This window comes from Lutjanus erythropterus, chromosome 14 (assembly GCF_056507025.1).
Source record: "Lutjanus erythropterus isolate fLutEry1 chromosome 14, fLutEry1.hap2, whole genome shotgun sequence".
NCBI classification, from domain to species: domain Eukaryota; kingdom Metazoa; phylum Chordata; class Actinopteri; order Lutjaniformes; family Lutjanidae; genus Lutjanus; species Lutjanus erythropterus.
This window is the reverse complement of record NC_139330.1, coordinates 14,318,750-14,332,188: the sequence shown is the minus strand read 5'-3', so window position 1 is coordinate 14,332,188 and position 13,439 is coordinate 14,318,750. Positions and strand designations below refer to the sequence as shown.

The 13,439-nt window shown below is 40.3% G+C and overlaps 1 protein-coding gene across 2 annotated transcripts in view; it reads left to right on the top strand.

Moving 5' to 3' along the window:
• Positions 1 to 12,850, top strand: part of dntt (deoxynucleotidyltransferase, terminal) — a 92,590-nt gene extending 79,740 nt beyond the window's left edge. For both annotated transcript variants that reach the window (XM_084735726.1, XM_084735725.1), the window contains exon 11: positions 10,784 to 12,850. In XM_084735726.1, the coding sequence (XP_084591852.1) occupies positions 10,784 to 10,870 (87 nt within the window). In that variant the 3' untranslated portion in view covers positions 10,871 to 12,850. The remainder of the gene's footprint in view (positions 1 to 10,783) is intronic.
• Positions 12,851 to 13,439: the final 589 nt, after the last annotated feature.

Genomic DNA, 13,439 nt, shown 5'->3' with positions numbered 1-13,439 from the left:
CCCAATGGGACTCTGAAGTAAATATATGGTACCCTAAATTAAATTGGCGTGGGAGGAGATAGCGCATTTGACTACATGTTCCTGGATCCTAAGAGAACCATTTTCTAGTAGGGAACTGTTGAGTGTTACAGAAGAAGGGCAACCTTTTAACTCTGTGCATCATGACACATGTTGGCAGTTCTGTGTTAGATGATAATAATTAAAAGCACAACCAGCAAGGATAAAGCAGATAGAATAAAAAATGCTGTTTTGAAGTTTTAGCATCTTTCTTGGTATGTGCACTCCTTGGCTGGCATGAAAATAACAGAAAATCACTGCTTCCTCTGCCACACAACTCTGACCGAGTCTCTCCATAAGCACATGTTCCAGGGCCCTGACACCAAAATTACCTAGCACTGCTTGATTATTACTGACACACTCTATATTGCACCTGGAACATTCACCATCACAGTGACTTACCAAAATACAAAATGACTGCCATCAAGAAAAAAAATAAGCTCACCAATGCTCTGTTACTAAAATAGAGTTCAGAGTGTCCTTATAGATGAATCTGCTGGCTGATTTATGCGTTGCGCTCTCACCATCATCAAAATGAACATATTCACTGACAGTGGAAGCACAGATATTTGGGCAGATTTGACAGATTTCGGGGAAAAACATCAACATCTTTGTTTGAACTCCAAAGGCCAGATATGAGAGTTTTCAGTCTGTTTTCATTCCCAGCTTGTTAAATATCGATGTTCAGTGACTCATAGAAACATGCGTGTTACGGTTTATTGCATTGTAGCCACAAAGAATTATTAGAATTATTTGATGAAAATCTGAAACACAAATTTGAAATTGAAAAAGTGGAAGTCAGGATCAGGAGTGCCATGCCAGCACGCATTGATGCACAGATGGCAACTTGACAACTATAGCAACTTTTTCTACTATAAAACAAAATTATCTGCTCTTATGACATAAATACAGCAAACAAAACTACACATTTATGCCCTGACTTACTGTTCAGTTATAGAGCCTCTTCCTTGGCAGTCATGACAGTGATCTTGAAGGCTGAAATCAAGTGCTATCAAATGAGCCAGACACTTATTTTCAAGTTCTCCATAATTATTTGTTATGAATTATCTTGTTATCTTGAAAAATATGCCTTTTGTTTTCTTGAACTAATGAGCTAAATTAACCAGCCATCACAAGAAAATTAGCTTTCTTATCTCAAGATAATAAAACAATTAACTCGCGATCTTGAGATAATGGCATTACAAATAATTAATTATTGCAACAACGGATGTTCTTGGCTTCTGTAGTTTTGCTTTCATTTCAGTGATATTTTCAATGACTATACTAGTATAACCACTATCTTCAGCAGGTTCTACAGGATCTTAAGTGTTGTAGTGCAAGCTCAAAGGTGAGGTGCCACCTCAGTAATGGTGGAGTGTAAGACCAAAAATTGGGAACAAGTCTACTTGTTTATTTTTAATCTTTTGCTGCTCACAGCTTGCATTTCTAAGCTTCTGGTATTGCATATTCATGTCCAATCCCATGATTTGCTGCTTCTCTAGTGGTGTGACGGGTCAAACGACTTAGAAGATCCTGGCTCATATCAATATGAAAATGTGTGGTTAAAATACCCAAACAAAGCTCATATTTTGCCAATGTGCCGTTTTAATTGAGCAGAATGAAAGGAATGCTGAGGCAGCAGCATCCGGTCACACTGTCTGGAGCAGGAAGCAAATTGGTCATGCAAAACCAGCCCCTCTTCAACAAACCAATTAATTATTTATGGGCTTCAGTGGAGCAGAGAAAGTTAATTTATTGTTATCATTAGAAGAGTGTTCTGTTTGGGTCCATATGAGGAAGAGTTGGGCTACAATTACAGGCTCCACAGATTAGAGGGAACTTCATACGATGGTGGGAGACAGGAGTTCTCACACTTCACAAGTTGCCTCCAAACATCAGTGATGAACTTCAGGAAGAAGATGGGATAACAAATGCAAATGAAGAGGGTGAGAGCAACAAATAAACACCATACAAGGGACTGAAGTGGGATTGAACACTGCCTCTGAGACCGACTGACAGGGAATACAGCACAAAGGTAGTTTTCTTGACAGGTTTGGCTGCTGGCACTACAGGGCTTAGTCAGTCAGCTCAGTATTAGCTGCACAGCTAATCAAGTTAATGGCAATTAGGTATTACCTACCTTAGCAACAAGTAGGCTAAAGCTTGGGATGCTCAGGAAATCACCAGGGAACTGGGTAGATGACTTTGCTGCTGTATGTCCTGTTGTTTTCAGAGGTCCGTGTTCACAGGGAGGCGGCTGAGCCCTGATGTCCTGATGTGATTATTTGAAATGGGTTAGTTCTAGCTTATGTTGGTTTTACAGCAGGAACAGATTTTCCATGATTTTGATTAAAAAATATATAAAGCAATGGAATTTTTGTGGCATATAATGTTAAATAGGTGCACAATATAACTGGTAATGTGATCTGAAGTTTTAAAAAGACATTTTTCATTTCATGTTGACTTTAATTTTGTAAAAGTTAACTAACATTAGCCTCAGTAACTGGTCATACCAGACCAAGCAAGGCTGTAGTAGTGTATGGAAGTAAAGAACAGTGTATTTTATTCATATGTATTCCTTTAAAATTCACATCTTGCTTTAATTTAAGGTGAAGCATTTATTATTCATATGTCAGGGTATTATTATCCTTACATCATATCATAACTATGCTCTATTTGACCACTTAGCCACTTCCTTTTCATCATCTCAACTTGTTTGACATGCCTTTGTACCATATATGTATGTATATATAGTGCATATTTATATACATATACATATGTGTACATATTGAAAGCTACTGTTAAAGTAACAGAAGAACTAAAATGAATATAAATTCATATTTGTGTCACAAACAAAAAGTTTGTGAACTCTCTGGAAACGAATGTCAACTTTCTCAGCAGTTCTGTTGATCAAGAAGCAGATTTGCCACTGCACTAACAGGCATCATAACATACTGAAGAAATGTGTCATAAATTGTCATCGCTTCTTTCCATTCATTCAGTGACGGATGGAATTTTTTTTTTTCAGTTCTGAAGTGTCAAAGTTCTACTTTGGCAAAGACAGTAGACAGTAGACAAAGGCAGTTTTAAAGACAGTAGAAACAGAGCTTTTATTACACTTCTCTCAGACTCTTTTCTGTGTCTGTTTATTACCTTTGGGCAGCCTAATCAACCAAATAACTTTGATTTGCAAATGTTTACTCCTCTATGGGAGCAAAGAGCCATAACACCGGGGACACTGAGTGAGAATCCCATTGTTTCTGATTAGTAATTCATTATTTGCTACCCGTCCGCCTCTCTGCCCAGTGCACGGGCTGATTAGCAAGCTGGGGAAGGATAGGTAATGACGATAACACTAAACTCAATAGCTGTTTTATAGGCAGCGGTGCTTTATGATGCTTGCACTAATTGCTGGTGTGATTAGTGAGGTGTCTGTGCCCTCTCTGGTTGCTCTGGCTGTCCTGTGAACTGAGCTCTTACAGACCAGAGCACAGGGGAAGTGTGGGTGTGCGGCAGATCGTTGCAGGAGGAAGACACAGGGGCATAATCGACTTCCCACTTTTTCTGCCCCTGTCAGCCCTTTCCTGTGTGCTGCAATAAAGACAAATTAACTTAAAGGCAATCAAAGGATTTTTTTTCTCGATCTCTTGGCAATAAAGTAATCTATTTCTAACTGTCTGTGAGAAGAAGAAAGTCTAAATACAAAAAGATGACTGAGAACATTAGCTGATCTGATAACCTGAAATTTCTCCCATTGAGTGTACCTTCTCTGATGGAAGTGTACCTTGGACTCTGTATAAAGGCGGGTGTCCTCAGACATAAAATACTCTGAATATATTCCTCTCACCACTAAACCCGTGGAAATACAACATACTGAAAGAGATGCTTCTGAAAGCTTTATGTGCATCTGCCATTCAGTCTGACCTCAGTACTCGAGTTCTTGATACATTGCTCCAGTGGCCAAGCTGACAGCCAGTTCTGAAAGTGAGATGACAGCGCTCTTACCATGGCTTCTATTCTGATACTTTTTCCTACCAGAGCGTTTGTATAAGTGAATTTGCATGGATGTCAGGTTGTGTTTTGCATATTTCTCCACATGACCTTTAGCCTGCAGTCTTCTGGTCTCTGTTGTTGCGCTGTGTTTCTAAAGATATCTCCCTCTGTCGAGTACATACTTAAGTTTGCAGTGTTTATATAAGACAATTCATCACATATTATTTCTTTGTGTCTTATTAATCTTTTAATTGTACACGCACTAATTTTGTCAAGCCAAGACTCTGGCATTAAAGAGAGAGAAACAGCAAACTGCCACAAATCTGTGTAAATATAAAAACTAGTCATCTACTGTGGGGGCTGCACCTGAATATTAAACTGTTTGGATAGTCGTTCTTTGGGTAGGTATTCTGCTTTCAATTTTGGGAATTAGATATTTGTTTTTGTTGTTGTTGCTGTTTTGCTGAAGTCAGGGTTTTTTAATATCTGCACCCACCTGACCCATGATGAGAGCTAATCTGCACCGTCCGAGTTCATGAACGAGCCAAACCCGACAAATTATGTATTATAGTAACACGATTGTCAGGACGGTGCTCTACAAGAGGCTAATCATGCCGCTGGGAGCAGCTGCTGCAGAATCTCTTTCTCTCTCTCTCACACACACACACAAACAAAAATGAAAAAAATAGGAATATTTCGCCTTGCTTACAATATTGCAATATATCACAATATATTGAGCCCCACCCCTGTATCGTGATACGTATCTCCTATGTCTGAGAGAGGAGAGAAGGTGGAAAGTGGAAAATTGCGTACAATGTTTCTGTAATTTATTATTGACTTACTCAGAAAGCTGCTTTGTTACTTCACCGACTCAGCCAAACGCATGACATTTTCCACCTCACCTGTCTGACCCTGTTTGTTGGTCAACCTACATACATCACTACAAGCTCAATAAAAGTGTACACTTTTTAATTGCACTGTTAAAATGAGGAAATAATACCACCTTATCTTGGGTGTTTGACATCCCTCCCACTGTAAAACATTTCATAAATGTATTTATTGATTTTTTATTTACTGGGTTGAACCACAACAAGCTGTAAAACATTGACACATTATTATATTATAACGTTGACATGTGATCACCTTTGCAAACCTTTTCATCTATTTACACACAAAGCAGACAAACAGCAAAATTAGTGTTCATTTGGACTCCTGTCTCTGGGTACCTGTTGAAGTTCAGTATTCCTCTAGTTTGATTTTACCACCAACTGCTGACATTATCATCATCATTTTGTTTTTTAGTTGTTTAGTGTAGCTTTTTTTTTGTGTGCTCTTTTAGAAGCTGTTTGCTCTGGCTGCAGACAGAGCTGATGAGAGCAATGAAACCGAACCACAACAGTAAATCTGTGGGCCATAAAACAAAACAAACAAACAAAAAAAAAACATAACTGAAAGAGGCTGACACGCACCATAGAGCCGAGGGAGAGATGGGTGATAATCCTCTGTGGACTCATCACTATTTTGATCAATTTTTAAAAGACAAATATTTATTGGAGCACCTGTGAGTTCAGATTAAAAATAAAAACACACACTGTCTGTGCTGCTGGACTATTTGTTTAAAGTATGCAGCATCAGATTTTTATTTGACACATGGCCAAGTCGCTCTAATGGCTGTGGCTATAGGACAACATATTAACTCTTGACCAGTCATGAAAGATTCGTCTTGAGTTGCATCCAGGTTATGAGAATATAACTCCCATTCATTTCTGAGTAGACAAAGTCAACTAACTGTTGAAGCAATCCTGGGGCTTGGAGAAGCATGAAACTCTCCTGGTTGGAACATTAGTACGTAAGATTTGCAACTATAGAACTGTAGACAATATGTAGGTTGCTGACCTGTACATTTTTTTTTGTCAGAACAGTCAAATCACTAAGATTAAAACTCTGATTCCAAACAACTGCGTGAACATGAACCTTGAACATGGTTAGCATAGTTTTCATTATAATCAAAGAAAACTTCTGCACACATTGAACAAGTTTCCTTTGTAACCTTTGTTCGGGGTTAACCTGTATATACACGGGAACTAAGCAAATGTATTCACTATGTTTCCTGAGAAAGTTAATCTTAATAAGATTAGGTAACACTCATGGACATTCATTCACCTCATTTCAGACTTAATGTCAGATGTAGCCTCAAGTGGTACCTCCTAAATATCACTTTAACTGCATGCCATACTATGCATGCCATACCATAATAGAATAATTTAATAGCTTTGCTGTCAGAAAGCTACTGACAGATCTAGACAGCAGCACATTAGTAACTCACATGTTCTTTGAGGTAAAATGACTGAAATGAATGATTTTGCCCATGGAGTTTGGTTAGGTTGGAGAGAGTGATATTTGGCTCATATAATGGCTTTACTTGTCCATCAGGCAGTCTGATGGTAAAGTCAGTGAAAATATTCTAAATATAGTCTAAATATGGTGTATAGTGTAGTGTCTTAAGCTGATATTGATCCTTTTAGCTGGATCTTTATAAGTGGCTACAATACCTTTTGTTGCTGTCTTTGTCTACAGCAGTTCATTGCTTAGTTTATGTGCTAATGCCCCTCTTTGCACTCGGGGTGTGACAGCCAGCATCTACTGTAGCGAACACTTCTGACTATTGTGATATGTAACTCATACAACCCTGCTTCAAATAAGCAGAACTATCCCTTTAAGAATGAAAGAAAAGTTGATTTCACAGATTTCCAGTGTTATTTTTTACAATGTGCATATGCAGACCAGTATGTTTTTTGTTGTTTGTTTTTCAGTGGCTGTGCTCATTTGAGTTGATATTGAGCTTCTTCCATGTTTCTGTCCTTCACATGCTTGCTGGCAGTGTAGTGCTGAACAGCTCTCCAGGTTTTCCCTCTGTCTCTTTGTCTCTCTGTCTCCCTCCCTCTCTTTGATGTGTCAGTTGAGTCGGGCCCGAGCCGGGCAGGCAGCCATGTCCATCAGCTCCATCCATCAAGCAGTGGGCCGGGTGGCAGAGAGAGGATGACGGGCAGCAGAGAAGGGGCAGATGTTTTGCAGGAACCGATATGTGTTCACGTCCACGAGGGATGTCATTACGCAGCGGACAGGGAAACATGTAGCTGATTAGCGGCTTATTAAGTCAAGGACACTGGCTTGCAGTAACACGCGTGGCTTCCATTCTGGCTTGTGGTGCTGATGGCTTGCCAGTCACCGAGAACCTGAGTGTCTCAGACAGATAACCTCTCCCTCTAATTAACCGCTGCTCTGTTCTTTAACTCTAAGCTCCTTTTGATACACCAAAAAGCTCTGGAATAAACGCTGCTTTTGCCATTTCAAGTCTAGTTTCTCTGTGTATGCCTAAAGGGGGGAACTCAGAGGTACATAAGGTTTGTGGATTTATCTCTCAGAGAGCTCACACTGTGTTGTGCAAAGTAAATAAAGCAGCGTCTCCCTGAGGGCATGTAAGGATTGTAGGAATTGAGGAAAGTGGACAGTGCAGTGGGGAGAGGGCTTTAGCCCTGATCCAGGACAATGGCTAAATTGGTAATGTTGAGATTCTCATCTGAACCCTGTGTTTTCTCCTTTAGTTGGATCTCCTGAGTTGTCCTCTGTTTCCTCTGAACAATAAGCCCTGCCATGTGCTGTTAGAAATGTGGATTTACTCCAAATCACATCAGCCTTGTCCAGCAGGCTCTTTGTCTTTGTTTTCTTTCATTCTTCCTCCATCCCTGCCTCCACTTTTTATCACCTGTATGTTTAATACTGTATAGTTTGCTGCATCATAAATTGCAGAGGTGTGTGTGTGTGTGTGTGTGTGTGTGTGTGTGTGTGTGTGTGTGCATTTCATGTGTTTTGAGCAGTTAGAGCAATAAATGGGCTCAGGGTTATGAGCACAGTGAAAAATACAGGCACTGGTGGACCACTTAATGGGCATCAGGATATTTTCACTTGAATAGAATATTGTTTCTCTAACAATACGCCGGCCTTTGTGAAACAGCAATAATATTTCTCTGGACAGCGCTGATTAAATGTTTTTGTGTGCGAGAGAAAATGAGAGCGAGAAACATAACTAACTTCAGATATTCATCTCATCTCAGAGTCCACAGATTTTCAAAGTTAACCCCGAAGGATATGATTACTACAACTGAGGTCTTGCTTTTGTAGTCAGATGAAAATGAAAGTTTTGCCCTCTGAACCTGATTAACAAAATTTGCATCAAAACTGGCACAGCTTCTTTTCAGAGTCATTACTCAGTCAAATCAAAACACACAGACATCATACACAAACACTGAGAATCCGCGACATTGTCTCTCCGGAGAATATGCTGTCTCTGATGTCAATCACACTCAACATCCATAAACCCACTTAAAAATCAATCTGTATAACTTAACATCTCGCCTAATGATCACCATGTTTCATAAGAATCTAAAGTGATATAGTGATAGTTGTCTACTTCCATGGTTACAGTCAGTGCTTTTACATACACTAAATAAGAAACCAGGTTGCACAGATCATCAGAGAATGTGTTTATATGCACTGTAGTAATTTGCAGTGTTGCAGTCAAGATCACCTGAACCGAGACCAAGTACAGAGTGTATCAAGACTGAAACAAGACCACGACTTTAAGGGGTTGAGACCAAGTCAAGAACAAGACCGAGGCAAGAGCTTGGACGAGACGAGTCAAGACAAAGTGCTGTCACATCTCTACTACCACGGCGTGTAGCGTTTATGTTGACATTAGGTAACGCTGACATAATGTAATGTTGCACATTAGCTACATAGCTTTATGTGGCCTGCCTCGTCATTGTTTACCACAAGCGTATATATGACATAAAAATTTTATTGCAGCAGATTTGTCTGACGTCTCCTTTCAGACGGTCGCCTTCTCCTGCGTTCTCTTTCTTGGAGTCCGTGTGATGGGGGATGAGGAGGGATAACAGATGGTGACAAAAGCAAACATTTAGAAGTGTAAATATGTCAAGTTATTAGTTTCCTTTGAAGCAGCATCTTTGTCTGAGATGAGAGTAAAAATGTGGTCAAGGATGAGACTAGTAATCTGGTCAGTGTGTTCACATGTGAAGTAATGTTCACAGGTGGACTCCTCACATGTTGGCTCTGGACATGTGACTTTTTTGAAAGGGTGAGTCTGCACATATACACGCAGCAGGTCAGTAATTCAATTTATCACCTACTCCCAAACTTTTTTTTGGTAGCTGGCTAAATGTATCAGTGATAGGAGAGTCTGCTTCCTGACTATTTTTCCAGTGTATGTGACTGATAGAAGTTTTTCCTCACACTGAAAATGTGTCTGAATTTAACAAACAGTCAAATGTTCAGTGGCAAAAAAAGGACTTATTTTGACCTCTAGATATACTTTGTGTTAGTTTCAGTTTGAATGGACGGACTTTGAATCTTTTAAATTGTCTGTGTAATGATCTCTCCTTTCATCCACTCTTAATTTCTGTTTCATAGTCATGCACAGGCATGCAAATGTGTACCTGCATAAAGCTAAAACCTGTCCCAGAACACACTGTACATGCCAATTGATGGCATTTATGAGTAGCCTAACTCATCCTAAAAATATTAATGGTGGGCCTGTATATACTAGTAAATAAAGGGCGTGAAAATGGTTTAAGGAAGCAAATCCCAACGTGCTAAGACAGATGGTCAAAACAACAAATAAGATTTAACCCAATTTAGGCTTGAAAGAGAATTAAAGTGGTGTGGTATGAACAGAGCTTCATGCAGTGTGTATCCAAACCTCCCCACCACATAGCTAACCTGTCATTTGCATTATAAATAACAAGCCAGTATGCTGGGAGACGTGCCTTGTAGTGTTTTTCCCTCTCCTGGCTGCCTACTAGTTGCTCTCGGTTATCTCTGCCTTCGGCTGGCAGTGGGAGCCGACGTGCTCTTGGTTTTTCTGCCATCTCCTCACAACGTGTCAGGTCCAGTTTAGCACTTGAAGGCAGGATGTGTCAGAATCACAGCCCTCTCTCTCTCCAGGCTGTCTCGCTCCCAAGGTGAGTCAGGCCTCGCCACCACTCCTATAGAGACATAGCAAATCGCATGGCGTTGGTAGACGGCCAGCAGTTAATAGCCCTGTCATGATTTGTCAGGGAAAATACTCATCTGCTGAAGAGTGCAATCACTTAGAGCAAGGTTAGGGTGTTTATGGGTTGGAAGGGAGCTGGATGGTCAAATGTAAATCTGCACAGTCACGGCATGTTTGAGCCTTGGAACAAACAGGGTGAATAAAATCCTAAACGGATATTGACAGCTTGCAGTGGAGATAGGAATCCAAATAAGAGAACGGTTAAAGTAGAAATTTGTAATATATTTACTATAATAAATCATAAAATGACCATGATATGTCATCAGAGATTACGGAAACAGCAACGCTGACAACAACACTACAGCTGTGGTGTCCTCCTTTATAAAATATATTCTCTTATGTGTGTAATAGCCTGTAACACATTAATTAGGATATTATTTATGTATTAAATATTATTTCAACCTATTTAACTCGCTCCTTGGTCTGCAGTACTCATTTTTTGATCGTTACATACTGTTCCTTTAAGGATGCGAGTACATGACATGAAGAGTCTCAGAGACTGTGAAGCTTAACACTGAGAATTTATGGATTTAGACCGGTGTCACTGAGACAAATTCCTGCACAAGTCACTGACTCTCTGTTTGTTTGTCCTCTCTCCAGAAAGAGTTCCTGGCAGCTACGACTGAAAAGGACATCTTTGCCCATCTGGGTCTCGAGTACATCGAGCCTTGGCAGAGAAATGCGTAGGCCTCCGCTCCTCCCCGGCTAGATGATATCCTGTGCGTACATCAGTGTTTATCCCATCTGCTTGCCGTTCTGCGGCTCTCCTGTGATTCACTTTCAAACAGCTTTTGATTTCCGTACAGTTTTGTGTTGTTGCCGTTATTGTTGTTGTCTGCATTACACGCTGGTGTATGATTCATAATTCTGCTTATTGTCTCTTAGTGAGCAAACAGTCTCCTTCACCATTCATGGCTTGCCTGTCTCTAAGTGTTGTAATCACAGGCAGGACACAAAGACAAATCAGTCAGAGTATGAATCGCCTGGGGTGCCAGCGAGGTGCAGGAGAGAGGGAGTCTGAAAGAAACACGGAGGGAAGGGGGTGACCACAGAGAGAGGGTGAGGGAGAAGACAGGAAACGATGAGGAAGGCGAGGGGAGGGGGAAGGGAGCTTTTGTCGAGCAAAATGTTGTAATCACCCTCCTCCTGGCAGGAAAGTGCGCGGCGTGAAGCTGAGCCAGGTCTCCAGGGAATTGAGAGGCGGGTAATGAGCTTCAGATAGAGGAGCGTTCGGCATCGCCATTTAGCCTCCATTTAAGCCTACGTCCACTGGAGATCATTTAGCTGGCATGCCGCTATCCAAAGACCCATAGTCTCCGCTCTTGTTCCACAATGAATCCCCTTCCCCAGATGCTCCACCGAAATTAGAGGCAATCAGCTGCACTGGGAAATCATGAAGAATTCAGACGGAAGGTAAATGAGTCCACTAACCACATGGATGGGTCTTGGCATTCAGAGCTACTCATAAAACATCCATTATCGTACTGGTTTGACTTTGGCTTATGTTTTATGTATGATGGCTGTTTATCAAGATTTCGTGTCCTAATTTTTCAAGTGGCTCTGTAGGACAATGATCCACCAGTGAAGAAACTTTATTGATCCTCGTGGGCAATTTGTTTAAGTCTTTCTCCAGTGATGACACGACCTGCACCACTGTCCACAACCCAACCCACTTTCCCATGATGCTCAGCCCCTGGTTTATCCCATGGCCCCTCAACGAGAACAGAGACGGATGAGAGCAAGGCATTCTAGTGAATCACCCTATTTAAAGATCTTTAAGTAGAACAGTCCTGCACTTTGAGGACTCGACCCGGGCCTCCTCCTGCCGCCCTTTCTTCTTCCTCCCTCTTGGTCTCTGTCTTTCTTTCTCTCCTGCTGTGTTGCTCTCTCCACCTCGCTGACACAAAACAAACTTTAAAGGTTCTGAGTTGCAGTGTTAACCAGATGGAGCAAGCTGCGGCCTCCTGCTCCCCTGGGTTATCTCATGTTTTCACTTTAAAGCTGGGATGAATTCCTACCAAAAAAATAGGAGATCTCTCTAAAGTGGAAAAAAATCAAGCTGACCTCAATAAATTTACATTTGTCCTGCTCTGTTTTTCTTAATTGTTTTTTTTTCAAGTGCAAATGGGATCTCTTTCTACTTTCACATTAAATATTCACCAGTGTAAAGGGATTAAAAGGCTGTAGCACTCAATTTAAGAATTCATACATTGTTGTTTTTGTCTTGGAGACTCTTAAACTGTTTGTAAAGCTGAAAAGCAAAGAATTATGTGTGGTGTGGTAACTCTTTCTGCTCCAAAGTCCTAAATTCTGCTCCCCATGGAACAATACATTTGCGTGGTTTCACAGATTATTAAGTGAAACCATCTTTTCTCTTTTACTTTATCTGACTATATTGTGGGAGATAGCTGTAAATGCCAGTACAAGTGATTATACTGGAGTACTGCTACATTTAACCTCGAACTCGCATAATTACTAAGCGTAAAATTCATTTGGAAAGCACATGCATGGACTTCACAGATATGTTTAGTGTCATCACATACTTCTATGTTCAGTATTCGGTATAAATGAGCAAACCGTAGATGTGGATTTAATTATAGATGGGACATGCCCCTGCAAACATAGCTAAATTGTCTCTATTTTAATAACAAACATTTGAATTATTTTAACCTGTCTTGGTGTCACTGGTAATCTCGATGCAGCAGAGGCACACTGAGTGTTTTCTGGACACGAGATATTTGGGATACTTCAGCTGATGATCTGATAGCTGGGGCTGCAACTAATAATTATTTTTATTTTCTTGATAAATCAATTGGTTGTTTGGGCTATAAAATATCCAAGATGACTTCCTCAAATGTCTTGTTTCATCCACAAACCAAAGATATTCAGTTTGCTGTCAGAAAGGAGTACAAAAAAATATCCACATTTAAAAAACTGGAATGAGAGAATTGTAAAGTATCAATAACACATTGTTAAAATACTCACACAGAGGTGTTATCAGCAAGATATACTGAAAGTATTTCAAAGTAAATGAACTTTTTATATAGAAAAAAGACACCTGTGAGTGTCATGAAACATTATAACAATGGATTGTTACTTATGCAGGGTGGAGCTAATTTAAACTATTTTATAAAACTACAGTTTGGTATTTAATTTAAAGGATTTAGTGCCATATAGCGGTGAGGTTCTAGACGGCAACCTCTCCTCACTCTCCCCTTACAGGACTGTGGGTATGAGCTGTTGGCTATTTATGCTC